We start from the raw sequence: 27337 nt of genomic DNA on the forward strand, positions 1-27337 counted from the left end.
AAAATAGAAAGAAATTAGCTAGACAACTAAAAATATATAGAAAAAATTAGCTGGGCATGGTGGCACATTCCTGTAGTCCCAGCTACTCAGGAGGCTGAGGCAGGAGGATTGCTTGAGCCCAGGAGTTTGAGGTTGCTATGAGCTAGGCTGACGCCACGGCACTCTAGCCAGGGTGACAGAGTGGGACTCTGCCTCAAAAAAAAAAAAAAAAAAGAAAGAAAGAAAGAAAACAGGTAGGCTGGATTTGGCCCACTGGCCGGAGTCAGCTGACCCCTGCTCTAGCCCCTTTTGTATTGTTTGATACTTACTCTTTACCTTATGCATGCATTACCTGTTGGAAAATAATATTGAAAAGGGTAGCTTGAAAATTTTTGGTTTATCAAAAGGGGGTAGGGTTAACGTTGGGGCAGGTGACTGGAGGCATGTGCCCAGATCCCTCTAAAAAGAAATGAGCACAGAGAGGGATATGTGACATTCCCAAGTCCAGCTGGAGCCCCATGTTTGCCCTGCCTGCCACCTACCCTGCTCCGCCACCAGATAGCAGCACATGCCCACCTAAAACCAAGCCATCCGTCACCAGCTGGGAGGCCATGGGCAAAAGTTGACCCATGCACCTATTTTATTTTGCCCACGGTATGTTTTAAACGTGGAGTCTGCATTTTTAAAATCTGGCTTTCTGGCTCCTCATTAACCAACTGGTGTGAGTAGCAGCTGCCCTTTCGGGCCCAAGGTCTCCAGGTCATCCCAGTCCCCAGCGTCAGCTGCCGGTTTCTCACGCATCTTGCTGTTTTCTCCTAGTGGACACATTTCCCTCTTGCCACCTGCCTCACCTCCCTCTCTCAGTAAGAGTGTTAAAGCACAAGGGCTCTGGGTCAGGCCTGGGTTCAAGTCCTGGTTCTGCCACCTACCAGCTGTGTGACCTTGGGCATGTCACATGACTTAGGTGCCTCAGTTTTATCGTCTGCAAATGATGCTAAGAGCACTCACTTTTCAGAGCCACACGAACTGCTGATGGGACCTGGGCCAGAGCTCTCTGCAGTCTGGCATGGGATAAGTGTTCAGTAAATATTAAGTGGCATTTTTCCATCTGGCCCTCATAGACACTTGTTCACAGGGCCCTGATCTCACAAGTGGCCCCAGCACTCTCAGACCCAATGCAGACCTTCTTCTGGTTTTAAAAAGAATTTTTTTCCAGCCCCCTGGATTCAGAAGTGAAATGGTCTTAGTTTGAGGCCTGGCTCTGCCATTACTAGCTGTGGAACCTTCAGGAAGTCACTTTGCCTCTCTGGACTCAGGCTGGGTTTTTTTGTTGGCTCCAGCAGAATTGACAGACTGGTAGGGCCTGGAAGCCAACCTTATCTGCTGAGGCTGCTCATCTGGTCTCGCTGAAGAAGAGTTTGGCTGTCTGCTCCATCCACCAGACTTCTTTTATTTTATAACACCTTAATTTTCTCCTGGGACCCTCCGTCCGTCCTCTGGCTTGGAAAGGGTTGATCCCACTTCTGCAGCTCCAAGGGGACTTCAGACCTGGCCAATAGAACATTTCTCTCACACACCCCTCACCGTTCGGCCAAGGTGATTGGGTCAGGGAGAGGCCCCTGACCCAACCCAGGCCAACTAGAGTCTGGGACTTTCACTGCAACACCTGGAAAGGAACTTTTTTTGCCACTGAGCTTGCTGAGCTGGTTCAGTGAGTCTCAAGTCAGAGAACAGAGCTAAGAGAGAAACCAAGTTCTGATGAATCATGTGAGTCCCTGGGTCCTGCCAAACCTCAGGTCAGAACCATGTGTGGACTTCTCAGTTTTATGAGCTTATACAATTATTTTAGCGATTCATTTTTGGTTTAGTTTTCTGTCATTTCTATCATTCTAATGCCCTTCCTTTTGTGGTCCCCTCAGGCAGTCACAAATCCAAAGTGGTAGGCAAACTTTAAGGAAAATGAAGTTATGGCTCACATTTTTAAAAATAAATGCCATGTTTGCAACTGCACCGAAGAATCTTTTATCATTTCCTTGTTCCCAACAGGTTTTCTTTTCTCTGGCTAAACTATCTAGCCTAGACTAGGTGTTCATTGTAATGTCTGCAGTGTTCGCCACAAAGCCCAGTGCCTGGCACGGAGGAGACGTCCTGCAATTACTTGCTCAGTGAGAGAACAAGTTACTTACTCGTCCAAGCTGTCCAGAGGCTCCCCACTCAGCCTGTGAGGCCCTGGGTCCCCGTTTCCCAACCCCACCATCCACTTTCCCCTGCTCACTGTAGTCCAGCCACACTGGCCGCCTCACTGTCTCTTAAAAATCCTAGGCCTCTCCCTGATGGGCTAGTGGCTAGGAAATAAGACTGAAAACAAACAAACAAAACCCAAGCTGCTTCTTGTCTCAGGGCCTTTGCACTTGCTGGCCCATCAAGAGGCCAAGTCTCAGCTAAGTGTCACCTCCTCAGAGGCCCTCCCAGACCACCCTGCTTCTCCGCTTCTTTGATTTTCTTCACAAATCACCACCTGAATTTCCATGTGCATTTATTTATGTTTATTGTCTCTCTCTCCCCAGGAGGGCACCTCCATCAGGGGCAGGTCCTTGTCAGACTGTTCACCACTGTACCCCAGTGTCCAGGACAGAGCCTGGCACACACCGGGTGTCAATAAACATCTGCTGAAGGAATTCACAAATAGGGATCAGCCATCATTCCTTTACCATCATGAAGACATGGAAGGCCACTCCGCACCAAATGGGGGTCCCCTCCAAAAGGGCTTGGAGCAGATGTCAGCATTATTTCACTGTCAGATGACAAACCCCCATCCTGAGGCCTGGGTTGGGGGGAGCTAGGAATGGGGAGGGAGTGAGGCCTGGCTCCCTCTGGCTCCTAAACACCGCGCCCACCCCAGCCCAGCCAACCAGGAAACATCATGAGGCAGCTAAGGTTAAGTAAGACTCTTGCTGCTTTGTTATAAATATATTATGTGCATCCAAAACATGACATTAAAATATTACTCCGTGTTACAGAAAAGATATTAAGGCTTTCTATTATTTACATTAAACAAGCAAGCACCTTTAAAAAAAAAAACAAAAAAACCAAAAAAGCCCCACTCTTCCTTCTCTGACATACTCTGGCCAGAGGGGATACTGTGTCCCCTTCCAAATGACCAGGACCCTTTGCAGGGACTGTGCCCTGTGAAGACATCCTTGTATTGGAAATATCAGCTCTGGCTAGAATCATGTGGGCAGATGGGGGTGGGGGCAGCGGAGAAGGGGTCTGGACTTGGGCCAGAGATTCCGGCTTCTCCTGGAAGGCTGCCTTCCGGCCCTTGCTGAGCTTTGCCATTTTTGGGTGGACAGGCTAGGCTGGAGGTGGTGGTTGGGGCTGTCCACCGACCCAGGCCTCCAGGATCAGTTTGCCATGGCGGACAGTGCTCCAGGGACACTTAGGTGTGCCTGGCGGCTCCCTGACCACTGGGGCCAGACAAGGAGAGACAGACAGAGGCAACTTAGTGGCCCCAAAGCCAGCCACACTGAAGGGCTGCCCAGCAGGGCATGGGGCAGAGTATAGGGAGTTCGTGGGCCACCTCTCTATCCGAGGGATGGCTGGCAGGGCAGGGCTCCCTTTTCTGCAGAGTCAGGCTTGGCAGACAGCAGCTCAGGTGGCTAGGGAGGGGCCAAGGAAAGAAAACGAAAAAAGGAAATGATAAATCAGTGGCTCAAGTATTCTGTGTCACGAAGGGTGGGCTGGGGTTGCCTGGGCCCAGCCCAGGAGATGTCCTCTCCACCTGGAGGGGCCAGCTCAAAGAGACTGGAATTTGGCAGATGGCTTCGGTTTGGGGGCTAGGGAAGGTTGGCAACCAGGTGGCAGGCTTGGAGAAGTTATTTGATCTTCTGGGCCCATTTCATGTCATCTGCCCGAGGCTTCTCGCCCGTCAGGGCCTGGATGATGTCCTCCAGGCGTCGCCAGAAGCCTATCTTCTCCAGAGGGTAGTTGAGCCAGCCTGCAGTAGAAACAGCACCCGGAGACTGAATGGGGAGCAGGAGTCAAGGGGATGTTGGATATTGGGAGAAAGCTGGCCCTAACTGGGGCGGGGGGCCTAACAAGGGGTGATTCTGCAGAGGGCAGGGAGCAGGGACCAACCAAGGAGTCTGGGAATGGAGGCCTCCCACTAATGGTCTTAGGGCCACATGGAATGACTCCATTTTCCCATTCATTTACTTCTTTTTTTTGTTCCTTTTTAAGAAATGGGGTCCCGCTCTGTCGCCCAGGCTGGACTGCAGTGCTGCAATGATAGCTTCCTGTAATCTCAAACTCCTGGGCTCAAGCGATCCTCCTGCCTCAGCCTCCAGAGTAGCTGGGACTAGAGGCACGTGCCACCACACCTGGCTAATTTTTTAAAAAATTATTTCTTGTAGAGACGTGTTGCCCAGGCTGGTCTTGAACTCTTGGCCTCCCAAAGTCCAGTGATTACAGGTGTTGAGAGTCACTGTGTCTGGCTAAAATAGCCTAAATTCTAATCCTTCCACCTGCCTAAATTCCTAAATAGCCTAAATTCTGATCCTTCCAGGAGTGAGTTTAGGACATGCAAACATTTTTTGTGGCTCTCAGTTCTGCTTCCAGAAAGACTTCAAAAGAAAAAAAAAAGTAGCTGTAATTGATCAAGTACCCACTACACACCAAGCACTTTGTATGTGCCGCGTTTCCGTTCTCACCAGGGCCCCGAGAGGGCGGTGTGTGAAGGAGGGGACTGCAGCCCCATTTTGTGGATGAGCAAAGTGATACTCAGGGAGGTTTGTGAGTTTCCTAAAGGCACAGACGGAGGAGCTGGGAGTTACACCTGAGGTGGCCTGACTTGACAGCACCCGATAGACTTAACCTTGAAAGCGGTCCAGTGGCCCATGACCTAGTGTGGCACATGACCTCCTACTGTTCCTTACACTGCAGGGGTGTTCCTGCTTCTGGCTTTTGCACTTGCTGTTCCTTTGCTCGAATCTGTCCCTGTTTATCTGCAGGGCTGTTCCCATGCTTCTCGCCTCCCTTTCCCACTTTGCTGTCCGTCCCCCAATCCCCTTTCCAGTCACGGGCCTGCTTGCTGTTCCTCAAACACAACAAGCAAGCACATTCTAGCCTCAGGGCCTTTGCACCTACTGTTCTTGCGGGAGTGCCCTTCCTGCAGGGATCTGCTTGGCTTCCTCCCTTAGCCCTGCAGGTCTTTGTTCATTTGTTACCTTCTCAATGAGGGCTTCCCTGGCCACCCTGGTTAGAAGGCACAGCCCCCACCTCCTTCTCCCACTGCCTGCTGTTTTCCTCCACAGCAGTCGGCACCATGAGAAGTGCTACAGCTTTTATTTATTTATTTATTTATTTAGTCTCACCCATTAGGTGAGTGCCGCATGGGCAGGGATTCATGCCTGTGGTGTTCACTGCTGTATCTGAACCCTGGAGCAGTGCCTGGCACACGGCAGGTACTCAGTAAGTATCTGCTGGATGGACGGGGAGTTGGAGTCACAACACCAGCGGACGGGGAGGGGACCCGCTGTCTTATTTACTGCAGTGTCCTCAGCACTGAGAAGAATGCCCGGCACACAGTAGGTGCTCAGTAACTGCACGTCCTGAGAGACTGTTCTGGGAGGGCAAGGTCTGCATGACCTCCCGCTGTGACCCCTGCCCCCCTGCCCTCAACACTGGTGTGGCGGCTGGGGTGGGGAAAGCCCATTCCGAGCCACCGGTGGCCCCACCTGTGGTGATGCAGAAGTAGGTCTCATGGGGCGAGACGTGGTGGATGCGATGGTGTTTACGTGGCAGGATGACATGCCAGTCCTGCAGGAGGGTGACCCAGCGTGGCAGCCCGAAGTACGTGTGCGACCACTTGTGGATCTGGTTGGTGAAGGTGCCAAAGATCATCAGGCAGAAGACGAAGCACTCCCAGGGGTACAGCTGCTCCAGGGCTTCTGCAGGGCAGGGGACAGCGTACCCACGGGGCTGGCACAGCCATCATGCGGGGTGGAGGCCCGCTGCCAGCCTGGCCCTCGCCACCCACCCCTGGGCGAGCACCCGGGACTCCTCCCGACCTCCCACATGGCCTCAGGCTTTCCTTCCGCTCAGTGGGCACATAACGGAGTAACACAAGGAACAGGAATGCAGGCTCTGGAGTCGCCAGAGCTGGGTCAGATCCCTGCTCCGACACTCCTTGGCTGTATGGGGTTGGGTTGGTGACTCTATCTCTCTGAGTCTCAATTTCTCCATCAGTAAAATGGGAGTAAGGCCTTCAGCCAGGTCCCTAGAAGCAGAGCCTGAGACGGCTTCCCTCGTGTGTGACTTATCAAGAGAATCTCTTCAGAAAAACATCTGAGCAGTGAGGGAAGCGAGACAGCGGGGGTGGGGTGAGGGGGTGGTCTTGTCTCAGCCTGCCCCTGGGAGGAGTTCTGGGGCCTTAATGGCTCCACAGAGTTGGTCCCACTCAGAGGTGAAGGGACCGGCCTCTCCAAGAGGAGAGGCGGGACCTCCCCCAGGGAGCCTCCGGAGAAGCTGGAGCTGTTGGCAGCCACGGGGAAGAGGGTAGGCAGGGTGCCACTACACCTCTGCCCATAGCGGGGCTGCTCTAAGAATCAGTGGGTATCAAGTTGTTAGAACAGGATCTGGCCTGGCCTCTCCTCCACCTGACAGATGAGGTAACTGAGACTCAGAGTGATGAAGTGACTTGCTTTGGGCCAAGTCCCTCCAAAAATAGGCAGGGCTGAGATCTGAACTCAGGACTGAGTTCACAGCCTATGCTCTCTCTACTAGACCAAGGGAGCAAAACCAAAAGCCCTCAGGGCCAGGCAGATAGTGCAAATGAACAAGGCGGGCTGGGTGGAGGACAGCAAGGAGCAGTGGGGACTGCGGTAAACTGGAAGTGTGCATCCTGTCAACCTGCCAAAGCAGGTGGCCACAGCTCAGCTCCTGCCCAGGGAGGAGGTGGGAACAAGGACTCAGGGTGGCCAGATCAATTGTTCAAGAGAAGCTGGAAACCCAGATCTTTATGTCAAATATCCCAATTTGCATGAAGACAACTGACAAAAAATATTTTAAAACACCATGAGGGGCCAAACAGACAACACAAGCCCCAGGAGGCTCATGGGGTTAGTCTCTGTCCCTGACAGCCCCCTCCTGGCCCATCACCAGCTGGTGTGCCTCACCAGGACTCTGGGTGCAGAACTTGTAGGCCATGTTTAGCAGTGGCAGCAGTGTCACCAGGCAGTTGTCCCCATTGGTCTCGATGAAGTCGTGGCGCGTGATAGCCGTTGGGTCGATGTGGTGCTCCCGAAATGGCCGAATGAAAGCCTGGGTAGGTTGGAGATGGATACAGCCCAGCCAGTCAGCCCCTGGCGGTCACCTGCCCTCCACACCCCCCTGAATACCCTCGTCTTGGGCTCCCCTCCCAGCTTTGCTCCTACAGTTCACTCCACCTGGGACGCCCCAATATTCCCACCAGCCACTGACACAGACCCCACCCGGCCTTCAGGCTCTAGGTCTAGCAGCTATAGTGGAAGATGAGTTGAAGTGGCTGTGGCAGGGACCTTGGGCTGGTACTGCCCCCCTCTGGGCCTCAGTCTCCCCACCTGTGCTGTGAGGGAGCTTGGGGACAACCTCTACCCTTCTTCCCCACCCTAAGGCAGTTGAGGAGGCCCCCTGAGGTAAGAGGCGGGACCCTCTGTCTCCCCAGCACCTGAGCCCCTCCTTAACCTTCTCTTAGCACAAGCTGTTCCCATAGGGCTGATTCCGCACCCTGGCCAAGAGAGTGCATGTGACCTAGGCCTGGCCAATCACAGCCTTCCATCCCTCTGGGCACAATGACTGGCTGAGGGACAGGCGTGTGACCCAAGCTGGGACAATGGGAGTGAGCCATGGGACTTTGGCTGTAACTATGGGAAAGGAGAAATTCTCTTCTCCTGGGAGGAGGAAAAGAAGTTTTCTTTTTCTGGGAACTGGGAGGATGGATATCTAGGCTGCCAGGAGCCACCTCAGAGGGGGAAGCAGAGACAGAGATGGAGACTGAGTCTGAAGAATATGGTCTGTCTGCCCCACTGGACCCAGCCATGCCTTAATTTGGGTCCAACTCTGAATTTTCAGTTACATGAATCAGTACCCTTATTTGCTATTCTAAGCCAGTTTAGAATAGATTTTCTATCACAACGAAAAGTCTAATACAAGATAAAATCCAATTAGAACAGTGAGGTACAGCAGAGGTGGCAATGGAAAAACAAGACATGGCCCCCAAATTCAGTGAGTTCTGGTGAGGCAGCCACACATCGAGCTCTCTGACCATCTCAAGCCTGATACTTTTGCTTCCACAAAACCTCAAGGGATTGCTGTTCTAGTCTTGCAGGGCCGGCATGAGGGACAGGCTGGAATAATGGGGAAACTGACACATAGAGAGGAAAGGGGACTCACCCACAGTCATGCAGCCCAACCTCCTTCTGGAGGAGTCGGGCTGGGTCCACATACGCACCTTCCCCACAATGGGCAGCTCCACGGAGCCCCACGTGTCGGCACCCCAGTGCACCAGGCCAGACAAGAAGTCGGCAATGAGAGCCCCTGCAACTGTGGACAAGAAGAGGGTGAGCTGGGGGTAGGGGGACATGTGGAAGGACATCCCTGCCCCCCTCGCAATCAGGGAGTTCACTCATTCATTTACTCACTTGCCTGCTCATGTACTCATTTGTTAGGGGACAAAACATTTCTACTTGGGATGTTTTCTTCCCTAAGGATGGCGCCTCAGGCAGAATACTCCTGCCCCATCTGCTCCTTACTTCCTCTGCCCCGGGGGGATGCTTGGACTCATCTGCTTGGGGAATCTGGAGAGCATAAACTGGGCATGCTCAGATCAGCCCAACCTTTCCTTGTTAGGGGGTGGCTGTCCCCTTCTTTCTGCTTTGCAGACTCACCCCACCTGGGAAAGTCTGCTCTGCGCGGTGCTGCCTGTGACCGCAGCAGCGTCCTTCTGGGCTTGGTGTTAGGAAACACCTTACCTGCAGATGGAAGCCACCCCCCACCTTAGCTTTTATCAGCAATAAACCTGATAATTTGGTCCCCAGCAGCCTTTTCCTTGTCTTTGCTATTAATCTGTTCTGAACTGGAGTGGGGTCCCCTCAGAGACTCCCAGCACTTTTCACTTACTTGAGGGTTCAGCATAACACAGGAGTTAAGAGCTGTTAGATGTGGACTCAAATTCCAGCCCTGTCACTCACTAGCTGTGTGACTTTGCTCATACTGACTAACCTCTCTGCCCCAGTTTCCTCCTGTAAAACAGGAGTGATGATGACTAGCAAAAACATTGTGGCCACCATTTATTGAGCATTTTTTTCAAAGCCAGGCACGAGTGCTTTACATGCTAGATCTCAGTGCATTCTCACCCCCCTCTGTTAGAAGTTGGTACCATTTTTATTCCCACTTCGTAGAGGTGGAAACTGAGGCTTGGAGAGCAGAAGTGACTAGGCTGAGGTCACACACAAGTGGCACAGGATGTACCTCTTAACAGCAGAATGTACCACCACCATTGTATACATGGGGAAACTGAGGCTGAGTAGCCAGCAATCTGCCCAAGGAACCGCCCCAGTGCTGCCTCCGTCACTCGCTGCAGGTGAGCACTACTGGCTCCATTCCCTTTCTCTGGCAACCTCTTCCATGCCTCTCGGTCTTTGCATTTGCTGTTCCCTTTGCCTGGAACATTCTTTCTTAAGATTCAGCACAGCTCACTCTCTTTCCTCCTTTAGGTCTTTATGCAAATGTCCTCCCTGGACACCTGATCTAAAATTGTAACCGCCTTATCTTCCAGCATTTCCTATCTCCTGTCTTTATTTTTCTCCAAGCACTCAGCACCTTTGACTTCTCTTTGGCTGGTTTATCGTCTCCTACCTGTCAGCTCCACAGGGGCCGGAGCTTTAGTCTCTTGCTGATGCCTGAATCCTGGTTCCTGGCACCTAACGAGAACTCAGTAAAGCACCAAGTGCCTGGCACACGGTAAGCCCTCTGTACATGTTACTGTTTTATTCAGTCACTTCTGTGAGGACCTACTGTGTGCCAAGCTCCAGGGCCAGACACTGAGCTCTCACCTACCAGGAAGGATGTCAGGGTTGCGGGGGGGATGAATGCAGTGTGAGTGATGACACACGCGACCCCCTGGCTCATTGAGTGTGGCTTCAGGCACACCCCTTCCCTGCCCCTCCCCAGACTCAGTTTCTCTGTTGAACTGGTTGTCCAAGGCCCAGGTTCTGAGTTCTGCTGGGCCCCTCAGCCCCTGGATGACAAGGGACCAGGGTCTTAGGGCACTGTGGAGGCTGCAGAAAAGCCCCTGGATACCTCCCTGGGGGGCAGGACTTGCAACTGAGAAAACAGTGAGCATGTGGGTCAGTTCTGCTGGCCACGCCCAAGTGAAGGGGCAGCCGTCGAGTGCAGACCTTCCAGAGGCCCCAGAGCATCCACCACACAAACGCCTCGCATGGGGGGTGTGGTGGGGATGACACAGCTTCATGCTGGCACCTGTGAGTTCCTGGTGGTAAGGGCGAGAGGGCAGGTGGGGACATGTAGCAGCTGTACCTCCTGGCACGTGGAAGCCAAAGGACAGGCTAAAGGTTGTCACTGTGTGGTGGCTGGCTGGGCAGCCCTGCCCTGGAGAGGATGCAAGGAGGGAGGACCCAGGCTGAGGGCGGGGCCAGAGGAGGGGGGCAGAAGCCGAGGGAGGCAGAACCTTCTGCATTTGCTGCTCCTCTACCCAGGTCCCCACCCTTGCCCTACAGACCCCCGAGCTGGTCCCATCTCAGCCTTCTCACTCAGAGCACAAGTCACCCAAACTCCCTGGCTAAAGCCATCCTCCCAGCCAGGCTCTCTTGGTCACATCTTCCTGCTTTATTTCTTTTACCACCGGAAATGGACTCATTTATTGTCCCCACTTCTTGGATGAGATAAGAGGCTCAGAGAAGTCTAACCACCGTCCGCTAGTCATGTGGCTTTGAAGTGGCAGCTGTGGGATGGGAAGAGGCCTGCCTACCTGCTTCCCCAACCAGCACCCTTTCCTGCCCTTAAACTGCACTGCAGTAGGTCCGGGGCATTATTAGTGCTCCTACAGTGTGCTGTGGGATGCTGCGTATGCACTGCCTCTGTCTACCAGGAGGGACAAGAGGCTGTGTGGCCAAGAGGTATGGCAGAGCTAGATCAAGCATTGGGGGCCCATCTCTCCACACCATATTGCTGTGCGACCCCGGGCAAGCCCCTTGCCATCTCTGAGCCTCAGCATCTTCACTCGCACAATGAGATCAGCTGAGGTATCTGCAGCAGCCCTGTCCCTATAACTCTAATGACACCTCCAAATGCTGCCTCTATGTGAGAGATAGGTACAGATGAGAAGTGACTGGATGCCAAGGGGTGTGGCCTTGCAGGGATTCACAGTCTAGGTTCCTCGTTCCCCGAGTTCTGGGCCCCTGGTGAGAATGGGGCAAGCCCCTTCCCCTCCCCAAACCTTGGCTCATTTTATAAGTGAGTATAATCTGCATACAGAAACCGGCACAGGCCTTGTGCAGTTCACGGCTTTTTTACATATGGACACACCTGTGTGACCATCTCTCAGGTCAAGACAGAGATTCTACACCTATATAGAACATAAGGGGTTGGCAAACTTTCTTTTTTTTTTGAGACAGAGTCTCACTCTGTTGCCCGGGCTAGAGTGCCATGGTGTCAGCCTAGCTCACAGCAACCTCAAACTCCTGGGCTCGAGCCATCCTCCTGCCTCAGCCTCCCGAGTAGCTGGGACTACAGGCATGTGCCACCATGCCTGGCTAATTTTTTCTATATATATATATATATATATATATGTTTTTAGCTGTCTGTATAATTTCTTTTCTATTTTTAGTAGAGACGGGGTCTCGCTCTTGCTCAGGCTGGTCTCGAACTCCTGAGCTCAAACAATCCGCCCACCTCGGCCTCCCAGAGTGCTAGGATTACAGGTGTGAGCCACCGCGCCCGGCCGCAAACTTTCTTTAGAGAGCCAGACAGTAAATATTTTGGGCTTTGAAGGTCATGCAGTCTCTGCTGCCACTACTCAACTCTGCTGTTGTAATATGAAAGCAGGTATCAACAACAAATGGGGGACAGGCGCGGTGGCTCAGGCCTATAATCCCAGCACTAAGGGAGGCCGAGGCAGGAGGATCACTTGTGCCCAAGAGTTTGAGACCAGCCTGGGCAACACAGTAAGACCCCATCTCTACAAAAAATTTAAAAAATTATCCAAGCATGGTGGTGGTGGAGGTGCATGCCTATGGTCCTAGTTATTTGGGAGACTGAGGAGGGAGGATTCCTTGAGCCCAGGATTTCAAGGCTGCAATGAGCTATAATCATGCCGCTGCACTCTGCACTCCAGCATCCTGGGCAACATAGTAAGACCCTATCTCTAAAAACAACAACAACAACAAAAAAAAAACAAAAAACCAATAAATGGGACTGGCAGCATTCCCATAATATTTTGTTCACAAGTATTTTTGGTTTTCAGGCCCTAGTGGGCTGATGCCTGATATGGAATATTTCTAGCCCCCAGCAGGCTCCCCTGTTGCCTTTCTCACTCCCCTCCCCTGTTCCATGGAACCACGGACCAGCTGGCCATCAGTACAGATTGGCTTTGCCTACTCTAGAACTTCAAATAAATGGATTCATATGGTATGTGCTCTTTGGGGTCTGGCTTCCTTTGCTAGTGGAATGCTTCAGGAGTCATCCATGGAGTCGTGCGTATCAGTTTATCCTTTTGATTGCTGAGTAGTATTCCATCGCCGGGATGTACCATGATGCGTTTATCCATCTGGCTGTTGTTGGACATTAGGGTTGTTTCCCGTCGGGGGCTGTTCTGAATGAAGCTGCAGTGAACATCCACGTACAAGCCTATTGTAGACATCTGTCCTCATTTCCTTTGGGTCAAGATGTCAGCTACTTTTTTTTTTTTTTTAACCTGACATTTATTGAGTATTTACAGGAACCAGGCCCTGTGCCAGCATCTTAAATGTTTTATCTCCTTTAATCCCTTGTCTAAACTGCAGCAAGACCAGGCCTGGGCCACATCTTATCTCCTTAATCATCCTAAGCACGTAATCCTCACAGGTAACGGGAAGAATGATGATAATAAAAACAATACTGCATTAGAAAAAATATGGCTAGCACTGTGTACCTAGTGCTTCATCAGGAGCGTTAAAAGCACATTCCGTCCTGTTCCTAAGTGTGGACTGTGCACAGGCACTTCCTTCCAAAGACAGTTCAGCAGGGGACGGGGAGGAGTCACTCTACAGTGAGAAACCTGATGTGTGCTAGCTCAGCCAGGTGATCAAAGTCAACAGCACAGTGACCAGTCATGTTGACAGGGCGTACTTCCGCTACGGTGTGATGAAATGGCACTGCACCTCTGAGCTCCTCCTCCTCAAAATCCACAAACCCAGTCCACTCATAGGAAAAACATGGGAAGAATCCTAATAGAGGGGCAGCCCACGGAACACCTGCCCAGCACTTCTCGCTCGAACTGTCAAGGTCATCGCAAACAAGGAAGGTCTAAGAGACAAGAGGTGCTAAAGAGACAGGACGCCTGGATGGGTCTTGGAACAGAAGGACATTAGGTAAAAACTGAGGAAATCTGAATCATCTGTGGACTTTGGTTCATACAGACGTATCCACATCGGTGCAAGCCTTGTAACAAATGTACCAAACTAAGGAGAGATGTAAGATGGAAGCTGGGTGCAGGGGCTATGTGGGAACTCTCTGTCCTATCTGCTCAATTTTTCTGTAAATTTAAAACTGTTCTAAAAAAATAAAGCCTATCTTTATAAAGTGCATTATCTCACTTCACGCCATGGTGACAGGCCCCAACCCATCCCTGCTTTCCAGAGAAGGGTCAGGCCTGCCCGGGATCACACGGTGGCAGGTGCCAATCAGGACTGCTGGTGAGTAGCCACAGACCATTGCTAGGGCCAGTCAGGCAGATGTGACCTTAGGTGGCTGAGCCGTCACGGCCAGGTCTGGGGAGGGGAATATTAATAGGACTTACTTCCCTTAATGGGAGAAGTTAATAAAATGGGCTGCTGCAGGTGAAGTGCTTAGCAGCCCCACCCCCGGGGCTCAGTGAGGACACCCCAGTCGTCTAAGGCTTTGAGCCTCAGTCTTGCCATCTGTCAAATGACCAGCACCTGGCTTTGCAGGCTGCCAAGCAAGTGGGGAGGGATGTGTACTTTGGACAGATGTCAGGGAGTATTTTGGGGGAGGAGCCCTCCCCTGGCTCCGTGATCCCGAGGCCCCTGCAGGTGGCTGTTCCTAGAGCACCAACCCCAGGCCGGCTGCCTGAGGCCCCTTTAATGGGGGCAGGGGTGGCAGACAGGCACACAGAAGCCTCTTTGTCCCAGCTCTGGGCGTGGCTGGCAGCTCGCTCTCCCTGGGGGCAGCTTCGGCCTGGTTACCGCCCCTCCCAGCACAGCACTGGGCTGAGGAAAGGGCTGGGGGGTGACTCACTCCAGGCTACCCTGACTCACCAGTGACCTTGAGGCAGTCCCTGGGCCCCGTGGGGCATCCGGTTCCCCACAGGTCACCCAGCTGGAACTCCTTCACCCCTGCCCCCTCAAAGGCCTGGCGTGGAGATGGAGAGCTGCGGATGTCTTTGCTCGCAGACTGCCCTGGGTCCAAATCCTTGTCAAATCCAGACTCTCCGCTTCCACCTACCAGGCCGGCTGTGACCGGAGGCCGCATGACTTCTCTGACCTCCCGATGGACCTTTGCACTCACTCACCGTGCCCTCTGCCTGGAACACCTTCCCCTCCACCGGCTCCCAGGGGACACGCTCCTTCCGGGACCAGTCACAGCCCAAGTGGAACACACAGCTTGGGCCACCATGGCTGCTCATCTGTTCACCCATTCATTCACGACACTGTCCTTGTCAAGGTCACCAGCGACCTCCAGGTGGCCAAATCTGGCAGTTCCTTTGTCTTGCTAGTCTGCTCAGTGGCTGGTCCCGGCCCCCTGGAAACACATTCTCCTCTTGTCCCCAGCAGCCCTCTGGAGCAGCTCTCCTCCCACCTCTCCTCTCTCTCCTTGCGCTCAGCCCCTGGGGGCGCTACTCCAGCCTCTGGGCTTCAAACGCCATCTCTAACAGATGACCCCTGGACTTCCGACTTCCTACTGGCCCCTGCTGGCAGGCACCTCGGGCTTCTCCCCAGGGCAGCTCTGCTACCCTCTCTCCAGCCATCCAGGGCGGCCTCATCCCTCCCGTCTCGCAGGCCAAAAACCAGGGAGTTTTGCTGACTCTTCCCTCTCTTGCCTCCACAGCCAACCCCGGAGCACATCCTGGCAGCTCACCCTTCACGGCTCATCCGGATTTGGACAACTCATCACCAGCCCCACTGCCCCACCTGGGTCTGGACCACCATCTCCGTGTAGCTGGATCCCTGTGGGCGGCTCCTTCCTGGCCTCTCCACCCCAGGCCACCCGCCCTGCAGCATCAGATGATGTCAGCTCCCTGTGGGAAACTCACCAATGGCTTCTCAGAGCCCGTAGAATAAAACCCGTACCCAGCTCACAGCCCTCAGGCCCTACAGCGTCTGCCCGCGCTGCCTCTCAGCTGCTGCCAACCCCTTTTACTGTGATCAATTTTCTCCAGTCAGGCTGACCTCCTTTCTATTCTCCAAACACAAGGGGCACACACCAGCCTTAGGGCCTTTGCACTTGCTGTTTTCTCTTCCTGGAATACCCCTCCCCAAGATACCTCCACGGTCCCTTGGCCCATCTCCTTTGGGTCTCCACACAAATGCCAGCTTTTCGGAGAGGCCTTCCCTGCCTATTCCTTTATCTTGATTTTGCTTCCCAAGGGTGAGTCATGTGTGTCTGTGTTTATTAACTTGACACCCTTTCATGCTTCTGCCTTCCCTGATTTCCAGGGCTTGCCTGGGACACTGGAACCTCCGGGAAGACAGTGAGGAGTAGGGGGCAGGCTCTGCAGGCTGGCATGGTGCCCTCACTGCCTGCATGTTAACACCCAAATCAGAGCTACTATTTAAATCGATTAGGGACTGTGCAAACACCACTATCAGGGGATTGTCTGCTGTTATCAGCCCAGGGGCAAAGGTGTGTGATGGGGGAGCTGGCACCACATTTGGTGACTTGGCAGCCAGAGATGTATCGGGTCCCCGGCTGGAAGCTCAGGTCCCAACCAGAGAAGGAAGGTAGTGACCCACCCGGGATGCCCACCCTCCCAGCTTGCACAGCTCACGCCTGGGCTCTGACCTTGCCGATCCTTTGCCCAGGCTGGGCCTGCTGCCTGGAACACCCTCTCCTCCTGACGTTAACTGGAGGCTGGACAGCCCTGGTGGTGGAGCGTGAGATCTGAGAGACGGGCAGGTCTGGATTGATGATTCTAGACTCTGCCGCTGCCTGGGTGTGGGCCAATGGGCAAGTCACTTGGTGTCTCAGAGGATGGGGATCAGAACCTCCTCACTAGGTTGTCACAAAGAGTGAAGAGTGCCCAGTATGGGGCTGGGAGCATAGCAGGTGCTCATAAAACATCCACTGTCAAATGACCAGTGAGGCTGAGGTGCCAGTCTTGGCCAGTGGTCTGGCGGGCAGCGCCTCTCCCCACCTCCATTCAGTCACTGGCCTTCTCAGCACCTGTGCACACCTGCATTTTGCCCTCACAACAGCCCCAGGAGGCAGGTACTGCCAGCAGGCTCGTTTTACACATGTGGAAAATGAGGCTCAGAGATGCAGTGACACTTGCCCAAGGCCACAGAGTCAGGAGGTTAGTGGAGTGGGACTTGAACCCAAATCAGGGCAGCTATTTAAATCGATTAGGGGCCTGCTCATAACCATCCTCAGAAGAGGCCTTGAGGCTCAGAGTATCTACGTTCCTGCCCTTGAATGTGGTACTCTAAGGCAGAGGGGCTTGGAGTGCAGGTCCCTCTTGTGCCTGGGGCGGGGCTATGGCTGGCTCCCGTAGGCAGGGCCCAGGCTTCCCACACTGGACAGGCTAAACTCTCTCCCCTCCAGCTGGTCCGGCCCCCCAGCACATGCCCACCCCCACCACCACACCCAGATGGCTCACTTGGCCAGCCTGAGCACTATTGGCTTAGGCAGCCAGAATGCTTATAATGAGATTGTGGGAGCTGAATCTTTAGGGAGGACCATGAGGGACCAAGGGCACAGTTGCCCCCTTGGCCTGGGAGCCCAGGACAGGGAGGGGATGAGTGCCCAAGTCAGAGGGAAGAGGTGAGCGGTGGTGGGTAGACAGGAAGGAAATTGAGTCATCTGGGGCCTGGGGTGGAGACACTGTCTCAAGAATTACGTTGTGCCTCTGGCTTGAGGTGTGACTCTGAGTTGGTCCCTTCTCTGACCCTCAGTTTCATCTGGAAAACGATGACAACCTTAGCATCTACCTCCCAGGCTGTGGATGGGTAAGGACTGACTGATGGAAAACACCCAGGAGATAGTAATAAACTGCAGTTTGCTTATTCATTCATTCATTCATTTATTCACTGACTCAGTAAATACTGAGTACTGGCTGTGTGAATGAAACAGACAAAAATCTCTGCCCTCAGGGAGCTGACATTTGAGTGACAGGAGACAGATGATAAACAAATAAAGAAACACAATTGTATAACAGTGGGGTAGAATAGAGTGTGATAGGGCTGCTATTTTTTTTTTTGAGACAGAGTCTCACTTTGTTGCCCGGGCTAGAGTGCCGTGGCGTCAGCCTAGCTCACAGCAACCTCAAACTCCTGGGCTCAAGTGATCCTCCTGCCTCAGCCTCCCGGGTAGCTGGGACTGCAGGTGCACGCTATGACACCGGGCTAATTTTTCTGTTTTTAGTAGAGACAGGGTCTCGCTCTTGCTCAGGCTGGTCTCTAACTCCTGAGCTCAAGCGATCCTCCCGCCTCGGCCTCCCAGAGTGCTAGGATTACAGACAGGAGCCACCGTGCCTGGCCAAGGCTGCTATTTCTCAGGGGCAATTGGCGGGGTGGGGGGCTCCCTGAGCAGAGACCTGGGTGAGGGAGTAAACCGTGTAGGTGTCTGTGAGAAGAGAGTTCCCGGCCCAGGGAAGAGCCCATGCAAAGGCCCTGAGGTAGGTGTGTATCAGGGCACGGTGGGGCACAGCCAGGCCAGCGTGGCAGGAGCAGAGTGGAGTGAGGGCTGACAGGAAGCCTGCGGAGTGGCTGTTTCATCTAAGTGGGCAGCTAGGAGCAGGGGAGTAGTGAGATCTGACAGGAGCCCTCTGGCCGTGTGTGGAGACAGGGTGGTAGGGACACAGGTGGAGGCAGGCAGACCAGGGAGCAGGTCCCTGAAACAGTCAAGCAGGAGAGGCTGCTGGCTGAACCAAGGCGGGGCCAGTGGAGGCAGGAGTAGTGGCTGGATCCTGTGTGCATTCTGAAAGTAGAGCCAACAGCATTTGCTGATGTTTGGCTGTGGAAGGTGAGGAAAAGAGAGGAACCGGGCGTGATATCCAGGTTTTGGGCCCAAGTGATAGGACGTAGGGAGGTGCCACTGACTGAGATGGGGAGGCGGGGCCCCCACAGCATGTACCTGTACACAGGCGAGCACCCCCCACCACACGCACTTGTGTGAGTCATTGGGTAGGTCCCTGCCCCCCTGGGGAAACTGAGGCAGGCAGCGAAGCCTCAGGCACTCACCAACACCCAGCATGACGAGGGGCATGTGTTCCCAGCGGGCCAGCAGCAGGAGGTGGACCGAGTTGTGGGCAATGAGGCTGAAGCACAGGACCACACAGCACCACTCCTGGAAGCGCTTGCCTGCAGGGAGCAGAGGCGAGAGGTGAGTGTGGGTAGGTGGCAAAGGCTGGGGGACCAAAACCAGGCAGAGCTGGGACCCCATGGGGGCTCTCAACTGTGTTCAAGAAGTCTACCTACAGGGCCAACCACAACCTACCCATTTCACAGATCACACTGCTGAGGCCCAGAGAAGGGGAAAGGCCTGCTCAAGGTCATACACTCAAGGCAGGATGCATTAAACCAAGTATGGGACCCTTCAGAGAGCAGGTCCCCGTGCACGGGTCACATGCCCATGAAGCTGGCCCTGTATATACCAGTTCTTTGGCAAACAGGACCAGAACTCTGGTCTCCCAGGCCCATTTGGTTTCTCTCTGGAGACACCTGAGGGAACTTTAATAAGCTTCTTTTTTAAAAAACCGGAATCTTCATGGCATCACCAATGCCCTTTTGCAGGTAATTATTTGGAGGTAGAGACCTATAAACGGCCGTTAATCCTGGAGGCGCAGACCCTGCCCGACCTCCATCAAGCAGACTCCAGGCAATGACTCAGGACCAACAGGGCCCTGGGGGCAGGGGGGCTCCTAGAAGTGAGGCTGCTGTCGGGCTGACTGTGCCAAGCGGGAGTGTGGGCCAGCGAGGCCAGAGTTTCTGAATCTTAAGAGAAGCCAGACATCAGGCAAACTCTCCTATTTAAATGTTGCCACATATTTTTTTCCCAGGTAACAAAGCTGGGAGAGGCACGTATTTTTAACAGGCACGTGCGCACGGACAGGCCGATTCACTCACTGCAGCCTTGAGCTGTCAAAACTCAGACTGATTCACGTGGAAGTAACCTGAGTGTCCATCACCTGGGGACTGGCCAAATTAACTCAGTCCAAGGCAACTCTGCAGCCGTCTACGTGTGGACACGGAGAGATGCCCACGATATACAGGACGTGCAGACAGCAAAGTTCCATACAGCAACCATTTATGCAAGAAAAATTTTTAAAAAAATCTGTATAGTTGAGACTGGCCTTTCACTTACTCCTTTTGCATGCACTAGCATATCAAAACTTTTTCTTTTAATTGTAAATTAAAATTAAAAAAAAAAGGAGATAAAAACAACATGTGAGTGACACAGAACTGTGTGACTATGCCCCGGGGTATGCCCCAGGCAGCTGCTCCCAAAGGCACAAAAGACCTTTAATGATAACAATTTTATCATTAGTGTTTAACATCTATCAAGCAGCCACTATGCGTTAGGCACCTTCTGAGGTGATGCCCTTTTGCAGATGAGAAAACTGAGGGTCAGAGTGGTCTAGCAAGTAGTCCAAGGGCACCCAACTAGTCCCCTGTGGACCAGGATTCTGTGGCCAGAGGGTCTGGCTCCTAAGACCCTGCTCTCCCCCTACTCTGTTCTCTCCTGCTGCCCCTGGTCCCTTGCTCTACCAGCCACCACTCTATTGCCCAGGCGACATCTGTGTTAGGAGCCCAGGCCTGCTAAGCAGTGGGACCAAAGGGGACCCAGTGAGTGACTAACCAAGGAGTCAGGGCCAGAGCAGATAAGCAGGGCTCCTCCTGCATCTGTCTTCTCTTCAGGGCTTCAAGCCTGAAGAGGCTTCTCCCCCTCTGCACCTGGCTGATCTGACGTGGCTCCTACAGATCTCAACCTGGAAACCTCCGCCTCCAAAAAGCCATCCAGGATGCCTCCTCTGACCCCTGTGCGCCCCCAGCATGGGGCCCATCACTCAGGACTGTGGCCTGTATCTGTTTGTCTTCCCCTACCCGAATGTGAACTCAGGAGGCCAGACTGTGTCTGGCTCACTCACCAGGGCCCTGGCACTCCGCTGGTACTCAATAAATGCTTGTGGAATGAGCAAATTCCCGGCCACAATCCTAAAGCACAACTCCAAGGCTTTGTCTCCAGGTGCCCCTTACCGACGCACTTTGGGAAGGAGGTAAAGGGCTCCCCATTTGTCCCAGCAGGGAAACTGAAGCTCAGAGAGGGGGAGGGCCTTGTGGAGGTCACACAACAGCACACTGCTCCCAACCCACCCTGAACCAGAACCAGGACAGCTGCCCTCCTCTCGCCCTGTGAAAAGACCAAGGCTCAGAAGCAGGAAGGAACATGCCAGAGCCATGTCCCCTTGGTCCCTCTTTACAGAAAAGGACACTGAGGCCCAGAAGGGACAAGGACCCCAAGAGAGGTCACACTGCAGCCAGCCTAGCGCTCCTCTTCCTTGCTCTTAGGCAAGGGTCCCCCTGACCCAGCAGCCCCTGCCGGGGATCACCATGCCGGACCCAGCAGGGCGCCCACCTCTCCAGTTCCTGTTTGTGGCCAGCCTGGGGCTCAGAAGGAGAGAGCCCCAAGGGGGCGGGCTGGGGGGACAAGGAGAAGCAGAGGAAGTAAAGGACAGGTGAATCCTCCCTGTCAGCATGCAGGACAGAAAATGGGCAGAGCTGACAGCAACATGGCCAAATAACAGTTCCAGCAACAATGGCTGACGCCCCCGAAGCCTATCCCGTGCTGGGGTACAGGGCATGGCCCACATCACAGATGTCACAAACCACTCACTCCGCATGTCTTGCTCAGTTTTAAAAAAACAAGCTAAATTTTAAAATCATGTAAAATTCCTAGTTTCCTGCTTCCCTTGAGAACACACACAGGGCTCTGGCCACGCTGGGCCTGGCAGCAGCGGCTACGCCCATCCGATGGGGCACCAGCTCCAGGGTCACCCTGGTCCTCCCCCTCCCTGTGGCCTCACACTGGGGAGCTTCCTTTGGTGGTAGCCCTGGCCAGGCCCCTGTAGTCCTCTGAGTTTTTGTGCTCAAGGCAGTCTCTCATTCGAGTCTCAGTCCCTCAAGGAAGGAAATGTGTGATCCTATTTTCCGGATACGGACACTGAGGCGCAGAGCTGGGCTTGGATCCTAGACTCATAAATGGGACACGCCAGACTGGATGCGCGGGGCTGTCCTGATCCCAAAGATGGCCCAGCTCTCTCCCCACAGCATGGAGAATGTCCCTGAAATCTAAATATTTTTCCTTCTAAATTCCATCTCTCTTTGGCCTCTGGAACCTGGATCTTTCTGCAGATCAAGTGCCTCAATTCTAATCCATAAAAAATACACAAACAATAATGAGTGGCCTTCACTGAGCACCAAGTATGTGCCAGGCACAGTGCTAAGGGTGATCCCAGTGACCCCCCCACACACATACCCCCTGTGAGCTGGGAACCATTTGTCCCATTCTTTGAGGGAAAAACTAGGCCTAGAGAGATGAAGTGACTTGTACAAAGTCACCTGAGGGTCACCAAAGTCACAGCATGGACCATCAGCCTGACAGGGCCTGTGGGGTCAGGTGGCCTAAACGGTACCACTTTGCAGATGGGCAGACTGAGGCCAGAGGTGGGAGTGTGCTCAAGACACAAGCTGTCCTCTGGCTGGAGCACTGAGGTCATTTCCCAGGCCGGCCCCTGGCATGGCAAAGGTTGATGATCTGGGCTGAGTTACAGTAGTGACTGCTTGTTGGCTTGGGGAGGGGGCTGTGCTCGAGTGGTGGGCGTGGAGGGCTGGGAGGAGCAGGGAGGCCAAGGGCCAGGCCCCTGCCATCCTGCTTTCTGGCCAAAGACTTGGCCTCAGGCCCGACTCTTCCAGTTCCAGTCAAGCCCCAAATAACCTGCACTTCTGACAGCCTCTGGCCACTAGGAGACCCTCAGCCTCAGGGAGATGGGGGGACAAGATGTAGAGAGACAGCAGAGATGAGAGGACGATAGACAGAAGGACAAAGAGAGACAAGAGGGCAGGAATCAGAGAAAGATGAGAAACAGGGACAGGGAGAGAGAGAGAGACAAAGACAAGCGAAAGGGCGTGACCAGGGAGGACAGGCAAAGAGACAGACAGAAAGCTCGGCCCAGAGTATGGCAGGGACCAGGCCTGGCCAGGGAGGGGCCCCAAGCCTCTCTCCTCGGTCAGGCCCATTTGGGGGACTGAACCTCCAGGCTGCTTTGGGACTACAGCCCAGGACTGCCACCCACGCCTGACACCTCCACCCTTCCCCTCACCCCACACTGAGTCCCTGTGTTCCCCAGGGCAGGGGACATCCATAGTTGTCCAGGGTCGGGGGACAGCTGGATGCAGGACCCTTCGGGAACAGCTGAGAGTGGCACACATGGCCAGGTTTCGGCTGGCACCTCTTGGCAAACTAGACACCTCGCGGCTTGTCTGTGCAGCCGGGACAGGCCTTGCAAGCTCGCCAGGCCCTGCACGAGCCCTGGCGCCTGGCACGAGGTGGGCCGCTGAAGCGAAACTCAAACCCGGAGTAGGCCCTTTAGGCTCCTGAGTCCCACAGGGCCAGGCCCCCACTCCTGGGCTGGACACTCAGGACCCCCAGGACCAGGCCGAGGCCACCTCTCTGCCTCACCCCTCTCCCTTCCCTCCGCCCCACGCTGCCGTCTGCATACAGCGGGCCCACGCCCTGCACCCGGGCAGGCCCCGCACCCACGCTGTTCCGCTGACACGGAACGTTTGCCCCCCGGCCCGCATGCCCACCCCTGCTGGCTCACTCCCCCAGCGAGGAGCAAGACGCAGAACCCAGGACGCCCCTGCCCTGTGTTCCAGTTTGGGTCCTGCTGCTGACCCACCACGTCACCATGGCAGCTCACTGCGACTCCAAAGGTGGGCTGGGCGCTCATGAAGTGCCAGGCACTTCAGGCAGACCAAAGGGACGCAGTCCCTGTCCTCGCCGACCTTCCCATCTGGTGGCGCAGACGCGGGCCTAACCCCAACCAGGACACGCTTTAGGAAGAACACGCGGGTGGGGGGTGAGGAGCCGTCTTGGCTGCCTGCTCTGTAGAATGGGGTTACCGTCAGGGGCACCTCAGACAGCTGTGGTGAGGAGGAAATGAGGGCATGTGAGGAAAATGCCCGGCACGCACTCAGTGCTCAATAAATGTCAACTGTGTTAACTGCCATTATTATCCCTGTCAACTGTTAGGGTGCCAAACCACCTCTGGCCCCAGGAATCTCAAAAATTCAGCTCCTGGAACCCAGGAATCTCTCCCACTCTTCCCTTGCTCCCTCTGCTCCAGCCCACAGACCTCCGAGATGTTCCTAGACTATGCGAGGGATGCTCCTACCTCAGGGCCCTTGCACCTGCTGCTTCCCTCCTTCCTCAATATCCTCGCAGCTCCCTCCCTCCTGCCCCTCCTCCCTTCAGGTCTCTGTTCAAATGTCACTTGCTCAGTGAGAGCTGAATTGCCCCTCTCTAAAATGTCACCCCTTCTCCAACATTTCACTTCCTCCTTTCCTGCTGTATATTTGCTCCATAGTGCTTGCCACTGTTGGGCATATGAGACATTTTCCTTATTTATTGAGTTTATTGCCTGGCTCCCTACTAAAATGTCAGCTCCATTTTTTTCTGTCTTGTTCATGGCTGTGCCCCCAGGGCCTAGAACAGGGACTGGAACATAAGTGCTCAATATGTATTTGGCGTGATCTCTCATTTTACGGGTCAGGCCCAGAGAGGTCAAGGTACTTCCCCAAGGCCACACAGCCCGGCCAGAGAGAGGCCTCCTGAAACAAATTTGGAGAAGCCAGTTTGGTAAGTGTCCCCCCCCTTCCTACCCACCTCCAGGTCAGGAGGAGGTAAGGAGCCTGGACTGCAGGTTTGGGGCACGAGGAGGCTGTCTGCAGCCTCAGATTCCCACATGGCTGTTCTACAGAGAGTGAGGGGCACTCATGGAAGCCAGAAATAGACAGATATGCCGTCGTGATAGAGTGGGGAGACAGTGGTCCCTTGGGGAGGCTCAGAATGCCTGGGGATGATGTGGGCTGGTTGAAAGCAGGTAGAGTTTACTCGAGTAGCAGAGCTGGACACCAAAGAAGAAGGCCTTTGACTCCTTCCCCTCAATGCCCAGGTGGGGAGTCTGGGGACCAGACAGGCGAGGCGGCTCACCTCACAGCAAGGTCAGACTATGGGGAGGCCTCTCTGGCCAGGCTGTGTGGCCTCGGGGAAGTACCCTGACCTCTCTCTGGGCCCGACCCTTAAAATGAGGGATCACACCTACCGAATGCCAGGTACTGCACCAAGTAGATAACCTCATTTCCTCTTCCTAACAACACTAAGGGGCAAATAAACTTCACCTTGTGCCCATTTTAGAGGTGAGGAAACTTGGGACTCAGAGAGGGAAAACGGCTTGGCCCAGGTCACACAGCTAAGTAGCAGAGTCAGGATGCCAACCCTGGCCTGCCCCAGGGACAAGAGGCAGTGTCTGGGGTATGGGCTGAAGAAACCATGGCAGCATGGACCAGGTGCCCAAGTCAGGTGTGAAAAATCACACACAGAAACCAGAGAATCAAGGGAAAGGAAATGGCCCAAGGTCATGCAGCCACTTAAGGTAGAGACTCATCAAACCCAGGCCAGCCAGGGCAGGAAGCCAAGTGGGGATGGTTCTAGGCACACCCCAGGCAAGGGCTGTGCATGGTGGCTGTTCCAAGGCAAAAGGAAAGATGTCAGAATGTTTCACAACCAAAGCTTGATGTGATATTGATATCCAGGCAGAAGGGCCTCCCAGTCACCTGACTCTGCATTCTCAAAGGCACTTCCTTAACCCCTGAGGACACTAGGCCACCCAGTGACCAGGCAAGGAAATTCCTGGGACTCACATGGAGGGGTGGTGGCTGGTGCTTGCAGGAGCGTGACTGGTGAGCAAAGCAGGAGGAAGCTAGGCAGAGACTTTGGCCTGTGGGAAAGGGGCAGAGAGGGAGCAAGGGTCTCCAAGTTGTGGTGTGGTCTGGGGCATCTGGGGGCTCCACCCCCCAAGTCCTAATGAAGGCAGCTAATATGTAGATGTGGGGGAGGGGCAAGGGCTGGAGTTGGGGCTTGTGCATGGCGGGGAGCTTAAACTGGGACATTTGCAGTCCCCTCACCACCGAGGATCCAGGAGTAGGGGGTGAGCGCTGATGCTCTCACTGGAGGGTCCCAGGACGGGTAAAGGAGAGGAGAGGAAAGGATCCCGGTGTGTAGCCACTGAAACTATCACTAGGATGTGGCTTTGGAGGAAGGGTGTCTGGGGCACTCTGCAGCTGGGAGTCCCTGAGTTAGAGTTCCCTGAGCAGATGGACCGATCGATGTTCCAGGTTAGGGGGCTGAAGTTACTGTTTGCAGACCAGGGCCCTGGCTGGGGCGCAGAGGAGGCACAAGGATGTGGATTGCCTATCTGGGGAACCTGGGATGGGGTGTGACTTTTAGGAGGCCCGGGGCGGTGCTTATAGTTGTGGGGCTGTCCTGGGCTTGGACTTGGTCCTGGAGTGGGGGTTCCTAAGTCTAGGGGCGCTCTCTGCAGTCGAGGGTACCCTGGAACTGGGATTTCGGATCCGGGAATACGACGGGAGCTCTGTCGCCCATGGAGCTGATATGGTAGTTTCTTGAGCTGGAGAGTCTCTATGCAGCCAGGAAACCTCGGGGCTGGGGTTCTGGTTTGGGTTTGGAAGGGACGCTGGAGGCGTTATTGCAAGTTAGAAACCAGGGCTAAAGTTCCGCATCTGAGCCCGAGGCTGGGTTTTCGACCTAGGGACCCGGGGTCGCTGTCCGCAGCCTGGGCTGCAGACTGCAGGCCTGGAAGGGGGGCCCGGAGGTCCTACCTGGCGAGTAGAGCGCAGCCAGCTCGCGGGCCCCGGCGTGCTGCGCGCCCCAGCGCCGGCAATACGCCGCCTCGTCCTCGTCGAGCTCCGGCTGCTGGCCCGGCCCGTCCTCGGCGCCCGCCATGGCCACTCGCCCGGCCAGCCCGGTGCGCTCCGCTGGCGGCGGCGGCGGCTGCAGGGCCGCGGAATCGCGGCGAGATCACAACGCCCAATGACCGCCCAGCGCCGGGCGCGGCAGCGGCGCGGGCGGGGACCTCGCCCGGCCGCGCGTCACAGCCAATCGGAGCCCGCGCCGGAGCCGCGCCGGCCAATCGGCGGCCGCCGAGCCGCAGCCAACCGCGGCGCGCCGGGGGCTGGGCCGCAGCTGGGCGCAGCTGGGCGCGGAAGCGTGCGCTGGAGGCGCGTCTCCGCCTGCCGCGCTCCGCCCCCGCCGGTGCCCGCCGCGTCCCTTCGTCCCCTCGGCCTGGGCTCACGGGCCTGTGCAGCGGGCCGAGACCGGGCCCAGAAACGGGCACTCCGGGCCGTGGCGTTAAGCGCCTGCTGTGTGCAAGGAACGCGAGGGGAGGGCGCGGGGCCCGACGGGGCCAGGGACCACTGGTGGGCTCGTTATACAGTGCTCCCTAGCGGGCCTGATTGACAATGGACTAGTTCATCAAGTCCTGCCGTGTGCGGAGGTTCTATCCGAGCACATCGTCGCCCAGGTGCCAGCTTTGTGCTGTGCGCCCAGGGAGAGGAAACCTGAGCCTCCCCTGGCCCCCCAGGAGCTCATGCCCTCCGCAGGAAGAAGGCGGTAAACTGCTGGAAATGACAGTGAGAGTCGCTCTAAGATTTGCTGAGCACTTAATGTCTGTCAGGCGCTGGGCCGAGAGCTAGCAGAACATTTCATTTTCTCTTCCTAACCGATGATGTTGCCTCCTCAGAGAGGCGTCTCCCGACCACCCTGCTCAAAGTTGCCCCCGCTCCAGTCA

At 54.9% G+C, this 27337-nt stretch overlaps 1 protein-coding gene and 1 long non-coding RNA gene across 2 annotated transcripts; one reads left to right on the forward strand and one right to left on the reverse strand.

Moving 5' to 3' along the window:
• The first annotated feature begins 213 nt into the window (after positions 1–213).
• Positions 214–3003, forward strand: LOC123622717. The gene is made up of 2 exons (XR_006729621.1): positions 214–2144; positions 2547–3003. It is a non-coding gene; the product is annotated as an uncharacterized LOC123622717 (long non-coding RNA).
• On the reverse strand, positions 2499–26589 carry PEDS1 (plasmanylethanolamine desaturase 1). Its single transcript, XM_045529255.1, has 6 exons — positions 26370–26589; positions 18651–18770; positions 8468–8559; positions 7155–7299; positions 5715–5927; positions 2499–3976 (listed from the first exon to the last, which is right to left on the reverse strand). The coding sequence occupies exons 1-6, from the start codon at positions 26491–26493 to the stop codon at positions 3855–3857; spliced, it is 816 nt and encodes a 271-aa protein (XP_045385211.1). The 5' UTR covers positions 26494–26589; the 3' UTR covers positions 2499–3854.
• Between the last annotated feature and the right edge of the window lie 748 nt (positions 26590–27337).

The sequence above is a fragment of the Lemur catta genome, chromosome 17, assembly GCF_020740605.2.
Source record: "Lemur catta isolate mLemCat1 chromosome 17, mLemCat1.pri, whole genome shotgun sequence".
Classification (NCBI taxonomy): Eukaryota; Metazoa; Chordata; class Mammalia; order Primates; family Lemuridae; genus Lemur; species Lemur catta.